Source organism: Mesocricetus auratus, unplaced genomic scaffold (assembly GCF_017639785.1).
Source record: "Mesocricetus auratus isolate SY011 unplaced genomic scaffold, BCM_Maur_2.0 Super-Scaffold_100015, whole genome shotgun sequence".
In the NCBI taxonomy this organism is placed as follows: domain Eukaryota; kingdom Metazoa; phylum Chordata; class Mammalia; order Rodentia; family Cricetidae; genus Mesocricetus; species Mesocricetus auratus.
Window position 1 is genome coordinate 32,105,071 of NW_024429198.1, and position 25,532 is coordinate 32,130,602.

The 25,532-nt window shown below is 34.9% G+C and overlaps 1 protein-coding gene across 1 annotated transcript in view; it reads left to right on the top strand.

The window, feature by feature from the left end:
- The window catches only part of Tmx3 (thioredoxin related transmembrane protein 3), a 29,903-nt gene extending 5,702 nt beyond the window's left edge, over positions 1–24,201 (top strand). The window contains exons 4-16 of the mRNA XM_005065419.4: positions 65–188; positions 1,941–1,986; positions 3,762–3,842; positions 6,659–6,758; positions 7,375–7,452; positions 9,617–9,683; positions 12,494–12,592; positions 14,327–14,384; positions 14,528–14,581; positions 15,734–15,790; positions 18,798–18,927; positions 20,322–20,390; positions 20,985–24,201. Coding sequence (XP_005065476.3) covers positions 65–188; positions 1,941–1,986; positions 3,762–3,842; positions 6,659–6,758; positions 7,375–7,452; positions 9,617–9,683; positions 12,494–12,592; positions 14,327–14,384; positions 14,528–14,581; positions 15,734–15,790; positions 18,798–18,927; positions 20,322–20,390; positions 20,985–21,242 — 1,221 coding nt within the window. The 3' untranslated portion in view covers positions 21,243–24,201. The remainder of the gene's footprint in view (positions 1–64; positions 189–1,940; positions 1,987–3,761; positions 3,843–6,658; positions 6,759–7,374; positions 7,453–9,616; positions 9,684–12,493; positions 12,593–14,326; positions 14,385–14,527; positions 14,582–15,733; positions 15,791–18,797; positions 18,928–20,321; positions 20,391–20,984) is intronic.
- The last annotated feature ends 1,331 nt before the right edge of the window (positions 24,202–25,532 follow it).

Below are 25,532 nucleotides of genomic sequence, written 5' to 3' on the forward strand. Positions count from 1 at the left end.
TAAATTTTTTGAATATTATGGTTGAGCTTCATAATAGTACAACATTTCTTTTCTTTTTGTGTAGTTTTATGCACCGTGGTGTGGCCATTGTAAAAAATTGGAACCGATTTGGAATGAAGTTGGACTTGAAATGAAAAGCATTGGCTCTCCAGTTAAAGTAGGAAAGATGGATGCTACTTCCTACTCTAGTAAGCTCATAGTTAATTATTTTGCTGTTCTAATAATGGAAATATTTATAACATTCAGGGTGAGTAGTAGAAGAGATGTCTATCATGTAAAGTTATCTTAAGTTACTTAATTCTAATAAGTATATTAAATTTTAACATACAGTGTGTGCTAATATTTTAAGCATGACATAGACATGCAAGCCATTGTTTGCTTCTAGGTGAGTTGAGTTGCTCCTTGTTGTACAGTCAGCATCCTCTGCATCATTGCATGAATAAACTTGGACTGGTTTGGCCAGTATCATTCCCATTCTTTGTTCTTGTTAAAGTATTAGTTTTGAAAATTTCCTTTCTAGATTACAAACTCTTTTTAATCTGTGACTATAATTCATGGTTTTTCAAACGTGTATTCTTGACATTTTGGACCAGCTATTTCTTTCTGACCTTATTTTCCCTTAGTGTGTGTGTGTGTGTGTGTGTGTGTGTGTGTGTGTTGCACGCGCGTGCGTGTGTGCTGTGCAGGTTATTTTCCATGTGTTCTTATCTCTAGATTGAAGAAAACCCCCTTGACAACTCAGTTCTTCCTCTGCCATGTGTAAATTAAAAGCATCTTTATCTACTCAAAAGTCATTATTTGTGCCATTTTCATGTTGGTCATATAGAGACAAAAAAATAGCAAGAAAAAAATACACACACACACACACACACACACATTTAGTTTCTAACTCTAACTCCCTTTTCAGTTCATAGATAGTTAGCAGAAAAGATAAATAAGATGAAAAGACTGATCTCACATGCTAAAATTGGAAGGCAAGTTAGGCCCAGAATCCAGGGTGATCACAAATGGCTTCTATGAAAGGATTGATACCAAGTTTGTATGTGAACCATTTTTCTTTAGTGTTAAAAGAAAAACAGGTCTATCAGACTGAGTTTCTATTTCACTCTTGCCTCCTAATTGATATTTTCACTCAAAGAAGATTCCAAGTGTTCCAAAGTTCTGTTTTATCTGAGATTGAGCCATTTTTTTTCTTCACACAGTATTATTTCGAACTCCATTTAAAGAGTATTAAAGCCGCCGGGTGTTGGTGGCGCACGCCTTTAATCCCATCACTCAGAAGGCAGAGGCAGGTGGATCTCTGTGAGTTCGAGGCCAGCCCAGTCTACAGAGTGAGTTCCAGAACAGCCTCCAAAACAATACAGAGAAGCCCTGTCTCGAAAAACAAAACAAAACAAAAAAGAATATTAAAGCCAGTTAAACTACTCCACCTCAGTACATATTAGCATCTGTACTGTGATGTGCAGTCAGATACCACTTAGCAGTGAGGTCAAAATCAGGGGTCAGGATTTGGATCTTCAGTTATGGAATTCTGTATGCTGAACTGTGATAGGTATTTTCCTATGTATGTATTCATTTAAAAATCCTTTTGCACACTTTCATGAGTCTTTAGAATTTTAATTTATATGTATGTATGTATGGGGATGTAGATCATAAAACTAGAAGACCATGAGAAGGAAAGAAGATAATAGAAGAGGGAGAACAACCAAGTATAGTCATTATTTTGACATTCACTTTTTGTCTTTTCAAAGTATTATCTCAGGTTCATATGTGAGATTATTAACTAATTATAGTAAAATTTCATGTTTTGTCTTCCTGAAATCTTAATACTTCACTCAGTTTTATATGAATACATTTTTCTCCTAAGTAAAAGGCTCATGTTAGCTAGTTTTCTCAGTTTAAAAAAAAACTTACCAATATTTATTCTTTTTCTTATCGAGGCATTGCTTCAGAGTTTGGAGTTCGAGGTTATCCAACAATTAAGCTGTAAGTTGTGTTGCATGTTTATGTGTGTGTTTTTAATCGCTCATTGTTCTAACGTTTATTTATGCTAGTACTTTCTTTGTAGGGTGATTGTGTAGTTTCAGCCATTGTTTTTTGTTTGTTTGTTTGTTTTTCAAGACAGGGTTTCTCTGTGGCTGTGGGGCCTGTCCTGGAACTCGCTTTGTAGACCAGGCTGGCCTCTAACTCAACAGTGATTCACCTGCCTCTGCCTTCCGAGTGCTGGAATTAAAGGTGTGCGCCACCAACACCTGGCTCAACCATTGTTTTTTTTTTTTTTTTTTTTTTTGGTTTTTTCGAGACAGGGTTTCTCTGTGGCTTTGGAGACTGTCCTGGAACTCGCTCTGTAGACCAGGCTGGCCTCGAACTCACAGTGATTCACCTGCCTCTGCCTCCCGAGTGCTGGGATTAAAGGCGTGTGCCACCAACGCCCGGCTTCAACCATTGTTTTTAATCCAAGTACGTGATCAAAGGTGAGATACTACACCTCTATGTCTTAATATTTTAGTGTGTAGTGTACAGGTAATTCAGTAAATGTGTTCTGAGTGCTTACAGTGAAGCATGCACTTACAGGACAAGGTATACATTCAAAAATTACAAAAGGTCTTCTCTGAAGGAGTCCCATTTTGTGTCCTACTTTGCAACTGCAAATCACATCTAACAGATTTCATTCTTGTATAATTAAAGAGACTTAACTTCATTAGCAAAAAAAGAAATCAAGAGAAGGAAAATTGATAGCTTAATTTTAATCAATGAGTATTGATCAAGTCTAGTAGAGCATTTACGTTGGAAAAATGGTATGGTGATTCTAAAGGGAATTGTTTTATAATGATTTTGCTGCATTTTCATTAACCTTACTTTGGCACTATTAGGAGCTATGCAGATTTTCTTTCTTTCTTTCTTTTTTTTTTTTTTTTTGAGACAGGGTTTCTCTGTATTGTTTTGGAGGTTGTCCTGGAACTCACTCTGTAGACCAGGCTGGCCTCAAACTCACAGAGATCCACCTGCCTCTGCGTTCCGAGTGCTGGGATTAAAGGCGTGCACCACCAATGTCCAGCGCATATTTTTTCAAATATTATTTTTAAATACGCTAGCCCCCACCCCAAGCTCCCCAAATTTTAAAATCCCAGATTTTACAGTGTTGAGTAAATAAATATATTATTCTGAGGTTTTGTATTGACATTTTTCCTTTGATTTTGAAAATGTTATACTTCTATTACAGTGTGGGTTAATGATCCTTTCTCTTTATTTTTAGGAGTTCTGTTTTTGCTTATTAATTATTTTTAAGTGTACAGTTGATGAGATAAATTTATTCATTAACAGATTTCTTAGATTATCTGTGTTTTAGGAAAGCTATGTTTATGTCTGATTCATGATGCATATTGGAGGTTTTATCAAGTAACTTGCATTATATTGCTGAAAATGAGCTTTGGCATCACCAAAATACTCTAGTTCCTAGTCCTTTTATTTACCACTTGATGGAGAGTCTAATTAAAACTACTCTGATTTAAGCCCTTGAATGTGAATATGTTCAGAGTAAAACTACACCACAGTGTAAAGCACATTCCTGTTGTGAGTGGAGTATAGCTTTTCTTACTCATCTGAAGGTGCTGTTCCTCTGAAGACAGTTGCCTACTGTTTTATAGTAAAGTTTCTCCTTATTTATTATATTATGCATTTTAAGCTTATATTTCATTAAAGGAAGATTGAGATTAAATATGAAGACAGTTAATTTCCAATTCTTATCTTTTATTTTTAAGATTAAAGGGGGACTTGGCATATAATTACAGAGGCCCTCGGACTAAAGATGATATAATTGAATTTGCTCACAGAGTGTCTGGGTAAGTTGAAAGAGCCTTTAATATATGATTTTAATATTTGAAAGAAAATATATTTTAACAGACACCATTGGACATACATATTTTAGTTATTAAATATGTTATATGCATTTATAAAAAATACAAGGTTATGTAGCATATGCAGTGAAATTCTGTAAAAACATACGTTGTAATATATGTTAATTTTGTGTTTAAGGACATTTTATGTGTTTTCATCCAATGAATTTTAAAACATTTTCAAAATTTTCATTATATAACAGCCTCTCCTGTTTATAAAGGACATCCTAAGCTTCCCACCTCCCACCTCACCCTCCACCCCAGCGATGCTTGAAACTATGCCTAGTGCCAGATCATATGAATGCGCTCTATTTCTTTCTCTCAGAATGTCTTGTACTTTTAACTTTTCACTTAAAAGAAGCACTTGATTTCCTTTCTTTGGTTTCTGGTATCACTAATTTCTGTACTTTGGGTCCATTGTTAAAGTAAGGATTGCTTTCACTTATATCCTGCAGTTCCTTCGTCAGTCAGTCTGGTAACTCGAAGGGCTATAATTGCTAATGGGCAGGTTGTGTGTACAACATTCATACACTGATCAAAGGTATGATTCACTGGCTTTCTAAGCACGCTTGAGGGATAATACTATACAGTAGGGTTTCATATTACTCAGAACAGTGTACAGTTTAACTAATGAACTGTTTCCTGTGAAAGTTCTATTTTTTTATTATCAGACAATAATTGTTATGGGTAATGGAAACATGGGGAATGAAATTAGGAGGATTTCTCTAGCAATTTTGTGAATCTTTTAAAAATATTTTCCTTATATTTCTTGCTCTCTAATTTTAGAGTCTTAAGAAAAGCCCAGAATATTCTTGTTCTGATAGACTTGGAATTCCATTCCTAGTTTGTGATTCTGAAAGTATTTTTATTTATTTATTTAATTTAATTTAATTTAGAAACAATCTTATTTTACATATCAATCTCAGTTCCCTCTCCCTTCCATCCTCCAATACCCCTCCCTTACCCCTCATCCCATCCCCCACCTACTCCCCAGGGAAGGTGAAGCTTTCCATGGAGGATCACCAAAGTCTGTCACATCATTTGATGGAGGGCCTAGGTCCTCCTCCATGTATCCAGTTTGAGAGAGTATCCCCCATGGGGAATGGGCTCCCAAAGTTCATTTGTGCACTAGGGATAAATGCTGGTTCCACTGTTAGAGGTGCCATAGACTGCCCAGACCTCCTAACTGGTACCCACATTCAGAGGGCTTGGTTTGGCCCAATGCTGGTTCCCCAGCTTTACGACTGGGGTCTGTGTGCTCTCACTAGGTCAGGTCAACTGTTTCTGTAGGTTTCTCAAGCACAGTCTTGACTGCTTTGCTCATCCCTCCTCCCACTCTACAACTGGATTCCAGGAGCGATACCCACAGCTGAAAATATTTCTTAGATACTCCTAGATTAATTTTTTTTACCATCACTTTTTTTTTAATGCCATCTGCAAAGTAATCTGTCAGTGTTTGGTTAGCAGATGACAGAGTTAGAGCCCAGTGAGCCATTTGCATTGGATGACATATCTTTGACTTATTGATGGTTGTGAAGTAGATCCTTCCACAAGCAGTTCATACTTATTTAAAAAAAAAAAAGCCTATGTCTTGCTAAGGGGTAGAGAATGTCAGTGTTTATAATTATATTTGTAATATGTTTGTGTGTATCTCTTTTGAAGGTTGTCAAGTTCAATTAATCTATAATGGCTTTAAAGTTCTAGGCACATCTTACTAGCTTGACAAGATATATTGGTAATTATGAATAGCTGTAAGTTAAACCAAGATAGTTTGTTGTGTAAAATGATGCCTCAAAATATTTGTGTAAATGCACAGAATTAGGGATAATCTTGGTTGAAATTTCTGATGCTTATATGTGTAATTTCCATTGGATTTTCTTGTTGTGTTTGGCAGTTCTAAGTTCATTTTTCTTTAACCCTAATAAGGAATTCTCTTGATGTGAGGTGCCTTTGGAGTAGGGGAGATTTCATGACTCAGTTCTAGAGTTGCATCACTTGTTGGTTAATTATGAAGGATTGAAGCGGAGGCTAGGGAGAGTGATGCAATGACCTAAGGAACTGTGTTGAAAGTGTTTGCCTTTGCTCAGTTTGTAGGGCTTGAGTGCTGGAAGTGTGATAATCTATAGCATATTTAAAAGAAGAAAGCATTTATTTTATTTCTTAACTGTATTTTATAAGTGATATGTTTTATAGTAACCTTTAGTATAATTGATTTATTTATTTTTGAAAAAAATGACTACAATAAATTTCATAGAATTGTTTTCTGTTTGTTCTAGTTTAAAAATTGCTTTGTTTTATGTTTCTGAAAATAAATAATAATATAAATTGGAAGTTTGGGGTTTTGATCTCCATAGGGTATTTAAGAAGAATGTGACATTTAAATTGACACATATTATATAAATACTAACTCTTGTTAACTCCTGGGATTCTGTTTCATGATCTGTTTCTGTAAATATGCTTTTGAAAAGAAAGTATCAGGTGAATTGTCTTTCTTTTAGCCAAGGACTGTGAATGAGTAGTCATTCTGTGTCTCACTAATTAAAAATATTATTGATGTTTTCTAAAGAGATGTATTTGAAACAGGCAGATTTAGTTCTGGGTACTACATAAAGTATTACTATGTACTACACAAGCACTATAGGCTGAAATTTTATTTGGGCAGATTATACATTGCTCACAGGTTAAACATCATCAGCTGTCATATAAATTGCAATGAATTGTGCACTGTCTTGTTCAGACCCATTTTTTTTCTTTTCAAATAGGGCTCTGATTCGGCCACTTCCAAGTCAACAAATGTTCGACCATGTACGGAAGAGGCATCGTGTATTTTTTGTTTATATTGGCGGAGAATCACCCTTGAAAGTATGAAATTATTTTTTTCTTCCACATAAATAGACATATTGTGATTTTATTTGCTGTACCACTATGATTTTACCAAAACTTTAAAGAAAATATTTTAGCTTATTTAAGTATTTTTGACAATGATGATACTTCCTTTAGTCTCCTTTTCTAAATTTGCCATTGTGAAATGGAAGTAAAATATTTGGGTAAATATTGCCTGCCATAGTAAATTTTATGTTACAGTTTAACACTTTTAAACACTTTAAGTGAAAGACTGGGAACTACAGTGATATGTTATCTTTTTAAAAGCAAAACACTGTGCCTAAGTTTACTTGATGTATATGGGTTTGTGCATACCTTCCCTACTATCATCACCATCTTCATCATTCATCATTGTTAATCCTCTGATAACTGGAATCGACTTTGAGTTATAACTCATCAATTCTCTTTGAAGGGGAAGATAGGAGCACTTGGTTGATGTGATTGTTTGCCTTCATAACAGTATATTTTGTTTGGTTATATTTTCTCCTTTCCCTAAAAGATAACAAGGTAGGAAATTCTTATACTGCTTATAAATGAGAACCAAATTTTGATCTTTGATATTCAAGATATCTTTTTTCTGTTTGTATTGCCATAGGAGAAATACATAGATGCTGCTTCAGAATTAATTGTGTATACATACTTCTTTTCGGCCTCAGAAGATGTGGTTCCTGAGGTAATATTTAGTATTTGCTTTAGGGACAAAAATTTACTTGTAAGAATTATTATTTGATTTTATGTATCTGGTTTATTTATAATGTTGTATAAGAAGAGAAATTTTTACTATTGTTATCATACTGTTTATAATTCATGAGGCAGTACATCCATGATCATGGTACATAGAGACTGCAGTTATTACATTAGTGACTTTTTTCTCTATCTGTGAGAACACTGGTGAGCAGTGTTACACATCAAACTCCGAAGATGCTTGTATGCTGCAAATGCAGCCTTCTCCTGGCCTGCCAAACCCAATAGTAAGTAAATATTACAGAAACACGTTTCCATCAATGCTAACAAAATAAATGGGCAGTTTGAGAGTTGGGATATGTAGGGATGGACAGCTGTTCTTCATTTTTGATTCAAAAAATAAAGGCAGGGAGGAAAGAAGAAGGGAGGTCAGTCTGAGTAGAAAATAATTGAACTGAAACCTGCCTGATGTGGAACAGCCTCACACAGGTCTGTGAACAGAATGTATCAGAAACAAGAAAGACATCGTACAGATACCCAAGGCAAGAGCATACCTTGCCTATTTGAGAAACAGCACAGCAGCCAGCGCACCTATAGTACTGTGAGAAGGGGATAGAAGCAATCAGAAAACAGTTCCTGCCTTGTACATCATAGTGTCTATAATGAGGTTGAAGCTTATTTGAAAATACTAAGAGCACAATGAATTGATCAAGTGTGGAAGTCGGTCCAGAGATAGGTTGACCTCTGAGCTTGAGAGTCAATAAGAAAGCAGGAGAATATGAAATAACTTAGGAGTCTTCACCTAATGCATTGCTTCTCAATTCCCTAATGCTGCAACCCTTTAATACAGTTCCTCATGTTGTAGTGACTCCCCACCATAAACCTATTTTCATTGCTACTTCATAACTGTAATTTTTCTACTGTTATGAATAGTAAATATCTGAAATGCAGGATATCTGATATGCTACCCCTGTGAAAGGGTACTTCAACCCCAAAGGGCCACAACCTATAGGTTGAGAACAACTGCTCTAGTAATATCTAGGTTCTTCTATTATAATGGGAACTCTGAAATGATTTGAGTTTGCAAACTGAAATCTACTCTAGTTTGCCTACTTTGTTGTATTTTTCAGAGCAGATAATGTTCATATCCTTAATTTGCAACCTCTCCTTTTTATATCCAAGTATTACTGTTTGTATTTTATAGTCAGATCCATTTTGGTGTTCAGTTGTATGAGAATGCAAATAGTTATATAACCACTACATCTTTGAAGCTGTTTAATTAGCTGGGCAGGATATTATATACCTGAAGATACAAGCAGGAGTTCAAGGCCAGCCTGGACTACATGAAACTTTGTAATTAAAAAACTAGCAAAAAATTAAAAGCTAGAGAACAGACCCAGTACCCCCAGCAATGTGATAGTGAACATCAGGGAATGTAGGAGACAGATGAACATGGGACTGGATTATCTGCTGCAGGTTCTTTCAGGAAGGGCAACTCTGTTGTTTGTAAGGAGGCAATGCCTTGTGCTGAAAATAGAACCTTTATGTCACTTTTGTGGAGGAGTTGCCAAGAACAGGTGGATCTACTCATGCTTGAAAGTTACTTTCATGTTTCATGGGTAATTGCTTAGCCAATTTTTGTCCTCTGATAGTCGTAATTTTATTCTTGAAATAAATAGAAGGAGGTACTTTTAGGTGGTTACTTATGAATGACAATTGTGTTTAAAAAGCAGTTTTGAGAGTTCTTCTTTCCTAATGTCATTCATAATTATCCTGTGAGGTAGATGTTGTCATAGGCTTTGTGTTTCTAGAATGAGGCAGTCGACCCCCTAGATAAAGTGGTTGCATATCATGTAACTGGTGAGTGGTGGGGAATGACATCCTTAGGTAGACTGTTGAAGTGTTGGTCCTGTTGTTTTCCTACCCAGAATGCTGTCTGTGGTCTTTTAGAAAGTCTTTAAGAGTAGTCTTTGGTTTTTCTTATGTTTTTGGTCAAACAGGGTGCTTCCAGGGAGGTATCTGAAAACATTCAGATAGAAAGTTGTACACATTTTAGTCTGTTGTTGTTGTTGTTGTGTGTTTCCTGATTTCTTTCAGTAGAAACTAATTTAATAGTTAGTGTTGAAACTTATACTTTTGATTTTTTTCTGCAGTATGTGACACTGAAAGAGATGCCCGCTGTGCTTGTTTTCAAAGATGATACTTACTTTGTTTATGATGGTAAGTTCCAAAGTTTTAATTCATATAAAGCCTTTCATGATTACAGCATTGTTACAATGAGGTATTTATAAAAGATTGTATAAATGCTGCCAGTGTCATAGTTCCTGGTGGTAAACTGTTTTTTTTTAACCATCAGTAGTTTTTCTATCAGTGTCCATTCATCCTTAGTTGCTTTCAGTGATTTTGTGTGTGTGTGTGTGTGTGTGTGTGTGTGTGTGTCTGTGTGAATTTATTTGCCAGTTTAAGAAATAAGATGTATGTGATTTCTATGCATTAAAATGTGCAGACTTAATTTTAAGAGGATAGTTAACATTTCACCACATACAGATAAAATAAAACATCTTCAGCAGAATGGCATCTGATACCCTCTCTAAGTCTTTCTCCCCCCTCTGTTTGAAAACACTTCCTTGAAGTGCATACTTAAGTTCAAATAAATTTTATCTTGCTATCACCCATATATCATAAAAAGAATGACATAAAACACCAGTACTCACAGTAATATTAGATGAGCAATTGTACCTTATGGTAGTTGCTTTGGTTTTATTGTTTCTCTTTTGAAGCATTTCAAAGCAAACTCTAAAGGCATTTTGTCACGATGTTTCATTATTCTTCTTCTTAAAACTGTTGAACTTTTTTTTTTTAAAAAACAGCCACTTGGTTGTGAATCACTAAAGACAAAGTTTTTTTTCATTGTTTCAATAAAAGAACATATTATTTTGATAATTGTGTTGATAAAGCTAAGCATCTCTATTTTTTTACTGTGTTTAATTGAATTAACTTTTAATTTCTTGATACATAGTTATCACTACTGTGCTTGCAGTTACTATACAGTAGGTGTACTGTGTTAATCCACTTAATGTTGCATTATTATTTTATCCTTTAAGGAATTTATGCAGTGGATTGTATAACAGATACATGAATGTCCTACATCATTAGAACATTAGATACCATGAAATACCAAGTCAGTTCATAGGCTCATTCATTCAAGGTTGGTTATTTAAAGTTTGCAGTTATCACCAAAAACCAGTCAAGTGTTTGCTGTCAAAGGAGCTTGAAAGGACCTTGCACACATAGAAGTGTGCAGTGTATACGCCACCATTGTTACTGTTTTATGTGCTTTTAAGTAGAGTATTTCTTTTTTTCTCCCAAGGTAGAATGCTTATTAGCAATATTTAAATTCAGCCTTCACATCTCTTAACTGTAGTTCTGCTAAGAGGTCCTTAATTCAGATAGCTTCCTTTTTTACTTTCTGGGGAAAAAAGTCATATATTTGTTTAGATTTTATATATTCTTTGCACCTACCTGAGAAAGTTCTTTTCCTTTTGTCTTGCTTCCTGCTTTGGATGTCTTTTGTGCTTGAGACTGAAGTAGTTGGTGCAGTTTCTGCAGGTGTTGTATTTTGAACCTGCCTGAAGTCTTCAGGTTGACAATAGGTTCCATAATGCCTCAGATATATACTCTGCTATGATTATTTGTGAATATGGAAGCATTAGTTTATCACTTGTAGTCTTTAGAAAATTTGCTCTGGGCGTGGAATTAAGATCCTTGCCCAGTAATCGACTGTAGTTCAGCAGCCTTTCCGTTCCAAATAAACACACAGAGACTTACATTAATTATAAACTGTTTGACCGGTGGCTAGTTCTCTCTTAATTATTAACCCATTTCTAATAATCTATGTATCTCTATGTGGTCTTGGCTTACCGGAGACTGCCTGGGCATCCTGTCTTCCTGGTAGTAGCTACGTGGCATCTTGCTGGCTACTCATTCTCTCCATTCTTCTTCCCAGAATTCTCCTAGTCTGGTAGCCCCTCCTATATTTCCTGCCTGGCTATGTCCTGTCTTTACATTGGCCAAAACGGCTTTATTCTTCAACCAATAAGAGAAACATACTCACAGCATACAGAACAACATTCCTCCATCAATTGACTTGTATTTTTAGGTTCAATTTTCTAATTTCTAAATTCAGCTCCATAAATATTTTCAAATTGAAATTTATTCTATCAGTTTGATTGCTAAAATAGTTTGTTTAGCTATGTAAGTGACAGGAAAAGCACACCTTTCAGTCAAGGGGTACATTTTGTCAAAACACTCTGATAGGCCTTTAAAGACCTATACTTTTTATGATTTCTTCATGCCATTATCATGTTCCCAAAAGTATTTCAAAACTCTACTTTTAAGGATGTAATAGTTCCCTTAAACACTGTAGTTCCTGTCAGTCTATAAAAGGAAGTATTTGATGTTGAAATAAAGCTCATGACCTATGTTTTATGTTTGTGTTTAAGTTGTTCATATGAGAAAGAATTGTAAACTAAGGTAAAATTTAATAAACAGAAGCAAAGAAATTACAATACAAATGATATGCAATGATAGGAACCAGGTTAATACCTTTGCCAGACTGTTATTGTATGAGTATATGTTTTCATTTGATCAGTCTGTAACTATCTTTTCCAAGTACATTTTTAAAATGAATATTCAAGGAGTAATTTCTGATTGCATCATAGTTTATGTATTATAAGTTATTTTTAAATTTATAAATGAAGTTTTTCAACACATTACAAAATGTATTCAGTTTTGACTTAGGGAATTTAAAATATTTCTTTTATTTGAATTATTCTTTGATAATTTTAGTGGTGCTATAGTAAATAATTGCATTGTTCATTAATTCTTTTCTTCATCTGATTGAATAGAATAAACAAAATAAGAACCAGCTTAACATTTTAAAATTATAAAAGTGTGTTAGTTACTTTATTCGCATTGCTGGATTCAGACAGTATAGTACTCTGGTGTATTTCATTTGCTTTGTTTTCAAGAGTATGAAGATGGTGATCTGTCTTCATGGATCAGTAGGGAGAGGTTTCAGAACTACCTTACTTTGGATGGCTTCCTTTTGTATGAACTTGGAGACACAGGTAACAAGCATATGGACATTCCTGTTTCATTACAGAATTTTTCTTTGATTGAATACTTAATTACTGGTTCTTTTAAAGCTGCATTTCCTAATTAAAGTATACTTGTGTTTACTAGGTCTGCTTTTAAGAATTTAGACTTATATATCCATGCCGCGTATATAAGTAAATATACTTACATATACATACTGTGGATATATACTTTCATATGAGGATCAGTGTAGCTAAAGAGAGGGTTTTTCTAACAGCTAATGGTGATGAGGAAGACAAGGAGCCTGGATGATTCAGGAATGAGGGGGGAAAAAACCAAAAACCATGAAGCTGCGAGTTAAAATGAAGATTTCTTACAGTCTTCTAAGGTCTGTTTTTACTTGTGAGTGGAATCAGTCATTTATTTCTTAAGACCATATAGAAAATGACAAATAAAGCAAGACAATAAATAGATATCAACTACACATAAATTGAAAGTTCAAAACTTGCAAGACACTTTTTTAGGAGAAAGTGTATATACTTAGACAATATTAAGGGGAACATCTATTTATTGTTACCACAATTTCATGGTCTTGTGTTGAAGTGCAGCTATAGAAAAGAGGCATTTGAAAATTAAATTAACACAGAATGAAAACTAAACATGCAATGTTTCAAGAAAAGAAATAATCATTATCGATTGATGTTTTCAACAAAAAGATAACATTGAGTTGAGAGTGTATCGATGTATTCTTCAGAGATGTGTTATGCAGGGCAAGATTAGGAAAAGTAGCAAAATAATATAGAATGATATACTTTGTTTTGTTTTATACTTAATCCTGCCCTTGTGAAATAATGCTCCAGTATGCTTAGGTATATAAGTTCGTTTAACTTCCCTCATAACTCTGAAAAAATGTTGCTTTCTTTCTTTCTTTTTTTTTTTTTTTGTTTGTTTTTTGAAACAGGGTTTCTTTGTGACTTTGACTTTGGATGCTGTCCTGGAACTAGCTATTATAGACCAGGCTAGTCTCGAACTCACAGATCCGTCTGCCTCTGCCTCCCCGAGTGCTGGGATTAAAGGTGTGCGCCACCACCGCCCCGGCTAAAACTGTTGCTCTCTTGAAGTTACGGTACTTAGTTAGTAAAAAGGTCCCTCATCTTTGTTTTCCCAAGGCTTGGTATAGTGCTGAGAATATGACCCCTTCAGCCCACATCAGCACCCCAGAGCACCACTGTCCTCTTATTCCTCATTTCACCTTCCCCAGCTCTGTCAGCATGCTTATCAGTACTGTTTTACTTCAGGAACAGTGTGGCGCTCAGTTTGATACTATGTGTCATTACTGGTGAATGGTGATCCATTGTAATTGAGAAAATTGCCATGCAAAAGCATCTTCTTCATGTTATAAACTATTGCTTTTTTTGCACCAACAATTTTTATTAATTTTTTTAAAATAAATGTTTTCTTTATGGTATAGTTTTTGACAAACTACTGTGCCAGTCTGTGGGTCACATAAAACATTTTAATAGAGAAATTACTACAAACTTATTATGATTTATCTCCTAGTGGAAGTTTACCATTTGCAGTTGATTATGTACCATAATATGTTGGCTTAATTTTGTGTAACATGTAAAGGATTGTTGGAATTAAAGTCTAGAACCATATTCTTATAGTCCCTAGTCACAGCAGAAGTAATATGTGATGAAGCATATGCAATGTGAGTGATGCCATTCTTAATCCCAGGAAATGAAAGCTGTCATTCTTAATTTCAGGCAAGCTTGTGGCCATTGCAGTTGTTGATGAGAAGAACACATCAGTTGAGCACACCAGGTACAGTTGCTGTGAAAAGATTTAAGCCTCAAATGTTATCCAGTTCTTGCTTTGTCTGTAGCCTTAGATAAGGTGACAAGTGTTAGAATGGGATAATTAAACTTTTTAACTGAAAGGTGAAATATTTACTTGTTCTTTTGCAGATTAAAGTCAGTTATTCAGGAAGTTGCTAGAGATTTCAGAGACCACTTCCATAGGTATGTGTCTGTTCTGAAAGGTTGTCTTTGTTTGAAAGGTTGTCTTTGTGTAACTTGGTGTTACAGTGAAGTAAATTTAAAACAGTAAGACAAGTTGAGTATCCCTAATCTCTAAATTTTAAATCTGGAATCCGAGATTCTCTAAAGTCTGAATGCATGGACTCTGATATCACACTCAGTGGAAAATTCCACAGCTACTTCACACGATAGTGGTCAGAGCACAAAGTCGCTTTTAAAGAATTGTATGAAATTCCTTCACGATCTGTGCATAAGGTATATGGGAAAAATGAATTTTGTACTTAACATTTGGGTTCTTGACCTAGGAAGCTTATTGTTTATGTGCAAATGTTCCAAATCATGAAAACTTTCAGAAATGTGAAGTACTTCTGGCTCCAGGCTTTTCAGAAAAGAGAATCCATCTCACATTTAGAAAGGTGAATCAGGAATTGCAGTAAATGACCTGGAGCTTCAGATTAGCATGAGGATAAATCTGTGTCACATCTGACAAGTTAGAGAAGCTGTATCCAGTCATTTTTAATTTATTCCATTCCTGCTTCCTGGGAGTGTTTGACATGTGTTTTATGATAGGCTAACTTGCCCATAGGCTTGCAAATTTGAAGTAGTTCAAAAGAACAGTCATGTGTCAGGTAGATGAGTATAACAAAAATTTAAATTAGCAGAATGTAAAAATTTACTTAGGAATGAGATTTTTTTTTTTTGCTGTATTCCAGATTTTTATGTTTGTTGCTTCCATTAGACACAGAAGTATAAACTTGCAGGATTCATTATTTTTTTCATATTTCAAATCTACTCTGAGTTCATTGTTCAGTTCTCATGTTATATGAGACCTTTACTGAGTGATCCTATCTCATGGTAAATTGGCTTTCCTTAAATGTATCATTTATTTTACTGGGAGCACATTTTAAACAAGATCATGAGGTGAAATGTCTTAAAATTTGTTGCCTCTGCTCATGTATTTGTTTATCAAAACACAGTAACACACATGCTTATGTATATATCATAGGGATTTCCATGTTAAGTATTGAAAGTTTATGTTCTTACCAAGTTCTCATTTGTGTTGGGTACCTTTTTTTTTTTTTAATCTAATATTGTGTTCTTTCTTTTCTCTCTGTTGCTGCTGGTGTCTGATAGAGATTTTCAGTTTGGTCATATGAATGGAAATGACTATATAAACACCTTGCTGATGGAGTAAGTAAAGTGTTAATGGTTTTACTAGCAGTTTTCCACTTTGGAATTTCGGATTTTGAGAGAAAGTAAAAGACTTAATTATCTGGGGAAAACATACCAAAAACAAACAAACAAACAAAAAAACCCCACATCATTTTCTGATGCTGACATTCTCTCACTAAATGTCTTAGTTTATAAATCCTTCATTTTTAATTTATTGAGATTCAGTTTTATTCTTCACTGTAGAAGATTATCTCCCACTTCTGCATTATAACATTCTCAAATCATTGTACAATATGTATACTTGTGGGATTTTATAATACATAATTTAATAATTATAACAGGTAATTATGGACTGGTAAGGTTGTTCACTGGGTAGAGGCAGTTGCACAAAGGCCTGACAACTTGAGTTTGACTCCAGTGTACCACAGAGTGGCTGGAGAGATTCCGTTCCTGAGTTGTTGGCTGGTTTACATATGTAGTTATGGAAGGCACATGAAGTATTTGACATTAGTATTTTAAAAATTCATTGACAGATTCATACTTGTGTAAAACACATTTTAATTATTTTCACCCCATTTCTTCCCTCTCTTCTCCACATTTCTTTCTGAAACCTTTCTTCCCAGCAGGTACCCCTTCTTTTTTATTACTAGCACCTGTCTAGTAGCTATAATCATCTATAACTCCAGGTCTAGGAGATCTGACACCATCCTCTGGCTTTCGTAGACACCAGGCATGCACATGGTGCGCAGACACATATGTAGGCCAATCACAAACAAAACATAAAGTAAAAACCTTTTTTTTTTTTTTTTTTTTTTTTAAGACTAGGCTGGCCTCAAACTCACAGAGATCTGCCTCTGCCACCCTGGTGTTGGGACTAAAGACATATGCTACCATGCCCAGCCCTTTTTTAAAATTTTATTTTACTTTTTTATTTTACCATTGTGGCTGTTTGTCTGTACATATGTCTGTGCAGTATGTGCATGCCTGATGCCCCTGGAGGTCAGAAGAGGGTGTCAAGATCCCCTGGAACTGGAGTGACAGATGGTGTGATCATCCATGTGGGTGTTGGGAATTGAACCCAGGTCCTTTGAGGAGAGCCAGTGCTTCTAACCACTGAACTATCTCTCAACCCTGAGCTTTCTTTTTCTTTTTCTTTTCAACTTAAATTAGAAACAAGCTTGCTTCACATGTCAATTCCAGCTCCCTCTCCCTCCCTTCCTCCCCCACCCATACCCCTCCTTTTATATCTTCTTTTAATGTGTGACCCAACTGAATTTAATGAGAGTTGTTTGCCTGAGTGTGTGGTAGATTGTTGACTGGAGCATTGGCAGCGTCGCTGAAGAAAATGATAACCTCCTGATCTGAAGGCTATTAACTGCCAGTAATCTCACAAGAAGGGATAGGACCTCATAGGCTCCTCCCCATTTGTGATGAAATGCTGACAAGCCCATGTTGTTCCCCAAGTGGCACTAAAGTTTTAATACCAAAAATAAAATATAGGGATGGAGAGATGGCTCAGCAGCTCTTCCAGAGGTCCTGAGTTCAATTCCCAGCACCCACATAGGGCTCACAACCATCTTTAGTGGGATCTGATGCCCTTTTGTGGCATAAAGTTGTACATATAGGTAGAGCACTCATTTACATAAAATAAATTTTAAAAATTTTACAAAAAATAGAAAAACAATTGTTTATATATTTCCTATTGCCCATAGAACAATTATTGTTTATAAAAATTGTAAGGGTGATCTTGTATAAAATAAAGAAGAAAAATATTCTGTATAATCTTTTAAAGAAGATACCCTATAATTGAAATATATATATATATATATCAAATGGACTTTGATAAGACCATTTCTTAAGTCTTTATCAGTGAATAGATAATGATTCATTAAGGAAAAAAATTGCCACATTACACAGCAATATTGTTCCAATAACTGGCATCATAATTCAAGATGATAGTATCAACAGTAGATAAACATTTCTAATACATAGTTTAATCGGTTGTGAGGTAGTAGAAAATCTGAGCTCAAACTAGACTCAGGAGAATATAATTAGCTTAAGTTGCTAGGTTTGAAGAGTATATTAGTTTCTTGTCTCTGACAATACCTGAGGGAATGATATTAAAGAAGGTAAGATTTATTTTGACTCTAGTTTATAGGTCTTAGTGTTGGTGGGCTCCATTGTTTTCAGTTTAAATTAGGCAGAGCATCATGGCAGTAAGTGTGTGTGGCTGATACTCCTTACCTTAGATGACTAAGATGCAAAAGAAAAGGGGACCAAAAAAAAAAAAACCCAAAAAACCAAAAGCAAAAACATTGAGAGCATGTTTCCAGTGACTGGTAAACATCTAGGTTTAGCTGTTGAAGAATCCCCTATATACCTAGATAATATCACCAGTTGCGGATTAAGCCTTCCACACATGAACCTGCCCAAGCCATTTCATATTCAAGCTATAATAACAGGACTTATGTGTTAAGATATGATCTGCTTTGATGAATGTTTAAGTATACTGGCAAAGATATATATCCTCTTGTTGGGTAGAATGACGAGACCACAGAGAATTCACAATACTGTTTATTCAACATGTTTAGTATGTATTTACTCAACTCTACAAGGTACCATGCTGAATGTTTAGCTTGAATTTTCTCATGTAATTGTTTAGAAAGTTAGGTACTATTGGTTTCCTTATTTTATAAGAAAAAAACTTCACATGTAAGAAGTTAACTTACTTGACTGACATCCTGTAATGTTGATAGAAAGCTCCAGATTCAAACACAGTGTGACTCCAGAGACTGTCCTCTTGCATGTGTGGGTGTTTGAGTGGCATATGAGGTAGAATTAGATGTTATTAGTACTTTATATAATACTGTGCAAGAAAAAATTGGAAAGGTTCTTGTAGACCACAGGGGTAAAGGTATTAAAAATCTCTTTTCTTCCCTAACTATAGTTACTAAGATCTAAATGAGCATTAGGGTATTTATTATTGCTGTGCTTAATATAAATTTTGATTCTAATTTTTTTTTAGTGAATTGACAGTCCCCACCATAGTTGTACTGAATACTTCAAATCAACAGTACTTTTTGCTGGATAGACACATCGAGGATGTCAGTGATATGGTCCAGTTCATTAACAGCATTTTGGATGGTTCAGTACCAGTAAGTACTTCAGATCCATTTTAGAGGGATGAAAGGGAGGAGGCAGAAGAGAAATTAGCAGATCTTTACCTCTGATCCTGAGAAAAATAGGTAGTCATTGCCTGGAAGGAAGAGGGAATCAGTTTCCACCCACTGCATTCTCTTGTCTCGTTCACTCAGTCTGTTATTAGAATGTTCTTCTAATAGAGGCTCATAGGTGCAAATGTCCTCCAAAGAGTTACCTGGAATACCTTTGTTTGTCACTGTGACAGGAAAAGTGCTCTTGACCTCTATTGTTGGATTAGAGATAGTAAGAGGTTTGTGATGTGGAATAATGCTCTTTAGAGAATTTTCATGGCACATAACACCCTTTTTGTTCAATTGAATTAAGGATAACTGGATTAAGTTAGCAGAAATAACTATTTCTTAAAAAGCTGTGAAAAACACTAGTTTACTAAGCAGTTCACAAATATTTTGAGAATCATAGCTCCAACAGGGAGTTCTAAAAATAATGTGAAGGAATAGTCATAAAAACTACATGATTAATTTTTCTAATTTTCTTTTTTGTTCTCTTTAATGTAAATCTTATTGAAGTATTTCTCAAACTAGATTGCAACTCATTAGCAGCTATGAAATCCTCAAGTGGAGTTCAGCTGTGATTAGCACACATCTTCATTTAGTGAAAATATCAGGAAGGATCTTGAAAATATCAGGAAGGATCTTTGTTGCTTCAGTGATATTTACTGTTTTCTTATATTTTTGTTTCAGTTTTACACAAACCTTGAAAAGTCAACATGCATACCCATCTTGGTTTAAAGCCAATAAGTTGGGGAAACTTTCTTAGTCACATAGTAGCAATATGATGTATGTAGAAATGATATTTATATTTGAACGAACTTATTTGTGGTAGTGAGAGCCCTTCTGTTTGTGATTTAGTGAGATCTGATCATACTTTTATAACTGAGATTGTGTTGGTCCTGTAGCTTAGGAATTTAAAGAGTGGGCCAGACTTCTGGGATGGCTAGATGCCCAGGTTTGATTTCCTCAAGTCTTTTCTGTTTCTCAACACTCCCTGTTGAGCTCCATCTGCGGGAGGGTGTCCCTACTTAGTGGGAAAGTGTTTTGCCACAGTGTGGCTAAGCCCAGAGAAATTCAAAGGTTGTACAAGTCTAGGGAGGGTTAGTCATCTTCCACTAAGATACAAGGATCATGAGTAAGGGAACAATGAGTTTTTAGGGTGTGTTAGCATAAGTAGGAATATAAGACATGAGGGGATGTAAATTTTTAACATAAATTTTGGGGTAATGTGGGTAATATTTTGTAAGTCAACTTTATGATCTCCAGGTACATGAGTATGTATCATAAAATTGATTACTAGTATGTGCATAACATATTTTATTCTTATTAAATTGAAGGCCCAAGGAGGTGATAGCATGTTGCAGAGATTGAAAAGAATAGTATTTGATGCCAAATCTACAATTGTGGTAAGTTCTGGCAGTTAATTTAGTATCCTGGGTAGCTGAAAAACTTGGGGTTCTCAGTCACCTCTCTTTCTTTGCACTTGCCTACCTTTCTTTTGTACTTTATTTCTTAGATGGCAGACTTAAATTAGAATTAAGTGTGACAGTGATTCTAACAATGTCTTCCTTCATGTATTCATCCCAGCTATCTTGCTAGCTGTTCCATGTGACTTTTCATTTGTTGAGCCCTAGGCCTCCATGAAAATGTAACTATCCTTCTTTATTGGTAAGGAGTTCAGATATAGACAATAATTATCTAAGAGATCTTCTTCATGGGAATGTGAGAAAAAGAAGGGTCTTTATTAAATACTCAGGCTGTTTGGTCCTTTTTCCTGTTGCCCCTAGCCAGTTCTGCATACATGTACATTCACATGTGCATGTAGGAGCATAGTTTTTATCTTAGAGTCTCTAACATGGTATGTATTGCTCAGGTATTGACATGTGTTTGTTGAAACTCCAAGTTCAGTAGCAGTGAGTGAAAATCTGTTGTGGCATAAATTTAAATCCTGCTTTGTATGTCAGAATTCTGTTCAAGTGCAACTGAATCTCTCCCCACAGTCTATATTCAAGAGCTCTCCACTTATGGGTTGCTTTCTCTTCGGCCTGCCACTTGGTGTCATCAGCATCATGTGCTATGGAATCTACACAGCTGACACAGATGGAGGCTATATAGAAGAGCGATATGAAATCTCCAAAAGCGAAATGGAAAATCAGGAGCAGATAGGAGAGAGCAAAGAGCAGGAGTCCATCAGTGGAGGATCTCAAGAGCCTACTGTGCAAGAGCCCAAGGATGTATTAGAAAAGAAGAAAGATTGAAACTTCACAGACAAAAACATATTTGATAGGATTTCAGATTATTAAAGAGTATTTATTGAATTTAGAGATTTAATCATGATCTATTTACAGAAGAGAACATGTTACTTGTATTTTGCTAATAACAACTGCATGAAATAAAGTAATCCTTCCGTAAGTGGGAAGATATTTGGAGCAGAGAGATGAAGAGTTTGTCCGAAACAAAGCCAGATCATTTTATCATTTACCTTGCCCATTGTGTGCACACTCCTGTGTGCATGTTTTTGTGACAAAGTTAAAAACTTGACAGAATGTTAACTTGACCATTGCGGTGGAAGATACGAGGATTAGCAAAGAGAAATAGTACTTTCACCTACTATATCAATTATCGTATTTTGGATAAAATTTATATAAACAAATTAAGTCTTTAAACTTTAGATGTTTTAAGAGAAACTAGTAGCTTTTCCATGTATAAAGTTTAAGATTCTGAGTTTAAAAATAGTGTGGTTTTTATATAGCATAGTGATTTTATTTTACTATCTGTTTTTAAAGGAGAAATGTTACTTTTTTACTTATATTCAGTTGCATTATTATGAGATTGGCTATGGTCCCATGAATTGGGACAAGAATCTTGTAATTGACCTTTGCAAAATGACCAGGGTATGCAGAGAGTGGTGACCTTAGTCCCTGCCTTATGCTGCTTAGCAGGGCACACTGTCCATCACTGCAGGAAGGAGAGGCCCTCTTAGTACACCTCACTTTTAGCCAAAGCAGCCTAGTATTTTGTTCTGCTTTATTTTTAGTTTATAGTTTGACATTACTTCTAAAATTTCTATTAGTTAAGAATGTTTTCAGAAGTAACATAAATCATGTTTTTATGATATGTAAACTAATAATTTAAAATTTACTGCCACACCTCTAGAGTGGGAGGCCATGTCATGTCAGTGATAGAATCAGCTCATTAAACTCAGATGTCATGAACAAAGGGAGAGATCCATGTTCCCTTCTCTAGCCTCTCAGCTTTGCCTCCATGACAGTCATGACCTCTCATCTTTCATCATAATGCAGTTGTGTCTATGAGTGGGTATTTTGTGATAACATGTTTCCTACACAGTAGTTAATTCTGAGGCCTTCATTTTAGCTAATTTCAGAATTTTTATTAGATAATGTTTAGGTGGCTATTTGCTGAGTAGTTTATGGGTTTATTGTAAGGATTTGATGAGCATTTGCAAATGTGACTGGCAGTTCTAACACTGATGTTACTTAGGGCTTCTGCTTTGGTTACCAGGGGAAGCTTCTGGTTTCTGACACAATACTAATCAGCACTGAATTGAAACTGTGTTTGTAGAGCCAGGGAATTGTTATTCATAGTTTGTGTCCAGGTGTTCTTTTCATAATTAAAAACATACTTAAAACATCCGTTTTTAATACTTAATCACCCATCATTACCTTTTTTGATAATGGTATAAATATACAGTCACGGGGAATTTCAGAAGATAAAAGAATACTTTCAAATGGAAATTGGAGACACACTGTTAATAGTTGCTGTGACAAGCAAACTCCTCCAAAGAATAAAGAAGACTCTTTGGGAAGGTTCATGATAGTTGTCCCAATGGTCAAGTTTTTTTGGCAGGAGGAAAGACTTGAAGTGCATATAGATGACTCATTCATGATACTGTATGGTAAGGAGAGAGACATGATGAAATAGGAAGTACCACTGATAATATTTTATTCATGTCACCACTATCAAATGTTATGTGTATTTTGTCTTATCAATCATAACTTGTAAATAGGTTCTCAGTAGGAAAAAAGAAAAAGCACAGCTTTCTATCAGTAAACAGAAACACAGAGGTAGTTTTTTGTATTTTGTTTTCTGGTTTTGTTTATTTGTTTGCAATACATTATGAACCAGTGCTTTGGTTCTCTGTTGTGAGACAACTTTATACTGATCCTCATTCTGTTTGTACTTGTAAAATGTGTTCATTGAGGGAAAAAAAAGCCCAAAGTGTGTAAGTGCTTTGTAAGTAAATACTTTTATTTCTTTTTGTACTAAACTTCTACTTTTTGCTTATTCTTGAGGATATTTTCATCTGCATTGTCAGGTTGCTCATATAACAAAATTTAAAGTTTGTTTACTCATATGCTTTTTAATGTGTTACCATTCTAAATGCTGTTTGCTTATTAGGAGAGCTTTAGAATCGAGGCAGCTCTCTTCATAATCTAGGAAAAGACTGAGCCTCTAATTCAATGGGAAGCCCCATGGTTAAATACCCACAACAATCCTTTCAGGAAATTGAAGTCCTCCTTTTCTTTGATGTGTAAAGTTCTGATTTCTGAAATTCAAAAATTTATCTGTTTGGTGCTCAAACAACATTTTAAGAGTATTCTAGAGAATGTTCATACTTAGTCCAGCATCCTTACCATCTCTGTCTGAAATCCTTCTTTGTTGTGTACATCAATATTTTTGTATCTTGTATTGTTTGAAATTTATTAGATGTATAAGTTTTGTTTTCTTCCTCACTTTAAAGGACTTCTGGGACCTGGTTTATAAATGCCAATTGAATCAAGGTGATGGAAAATGACTTTTGAAGAGCTTGAGCAATTGTGTCTGTTGTGTATGTTTAGTCAGTTTTATTGTCCATGATGTTTCTAATATTTTGAGTTGGTAGCTCTTGCTTTTAAAATGTTTTCATCAGTGTTTCCTGATGAAATGGACGGGAAAATGACTCAGCTATTCTTATGCAGAAATTGTTAAGCCAGTGTGAGATATAATATTTAAGTGGAGGGACTGAGTTTGCCATTTATTTTTACAAATTTATATTTTTTCTGAATGTTCCCAAGAATGAGCAAAATATTTTCTAGTTTGGAATTAGCTATAAAGGTTTTGAAAGTCTCTATTGCTACTAACTTGTTGAATTGTGATAATCTGCCCTGTGGCATCAATTGCACACCTTTGTTTTTCTAAAATAAAGTAATAAAAATATGATTGCTTAATTGTTACCTTTAATATGTATTTTTCAGAAGTTTGCCACATGACTAATTCTCTAAACAAAATCAGAAGCTACAACTAATATTTCATATATTTTCTTTTTCTTAAAACATTTTATTAATAATTATAGAAACACAATTTTAGATTTCAGCAGGCTTGGAAGTGAATGTAGCTTAATTCTTTATAGACTAAATCCCTAACACCCCATTTGTCTAATGTATTTTGATTTTCATAAAGCCTGTTTTTTTAATATTTTTTCCAAAAGAATACCTCAATTTTTCTACAAAAAGTTAGAACTGGGTTTGAATTTTGAATTATTAAGTTATAGTCCTGGACACAATACTCTCCTTACCTCTCATTTTCATTATCAGTGGACACAGAATGTAAAGTCTTTGGGGTGGGGGTGGTGTACTTTTTGTATTTGATTTTTAAGTATTTTGACATTGAGTAGAAAGCATATATTATAAAAACACAAATTTTATACAAAGTTATTTTTTAAATTTCTTACATCAAAGAGATGTGTTTTCATGGGGTAATAGGGACAAGAATAACAAGCGAGCCCAAAATGTGAGCTCACACTGATTCGCCAGTTATGAGCATAGACAGCCTACTGAGCTATGTGTGAGGGAGACATTCTCTGTTGGGGTTGGGGGGCATCATCTGTATGGGAGTCTAGTCTCACTTCATGCTTCTTTTTCTTGCTCCACCATTGTGAAGTTAGGAAAGCCAGTTAACCTCTCCCACTTCCGAATTACCTGTGATTTGATTGTAATGTTACCTATGTCTGAATTAGGAAGGTTAAATGGACCTGTGTCTGGTACAAGGTTATGAAAAGCCTGGCAGTTTCTTTCATATTAAGAGATGGCTGTGTGAATTAAATCACTAGTCTCTACTAAGAGCATCTTTCAGCTTGAGTTTAATGACTGAAGAGGAGCTGTGCAAATTAGATCTCATAGAAGTGTTTTCACTCTTATTATCACTCTGTTGCATTCCATAGGCTGGGTCCTGGATGGGGGTAAAACATATACATTTCATTCCAGAATACAAATCAGGTATTACTAAATGCATTGTCCTTGTCTTGACCAAGTCTTAAATCCAAGAAAGCTTAAAGAAGTTGAGAAATAATACAGCTTGATTATTCCCTTCAGGAATAAATAAATGAATATGCCACTGTGTTGCTGAGAATAAAAAATAAGCTAATAGTTATTGTACCAAGAGATGTGAAGTAACAGTCCAGTAAGTTTTTGTCATTTCCAGCTTAATTTTACTTGTCTTCTGGAACACTTAATATAGTTGATCTTGTTTTATATGTCTGTGTAAACATT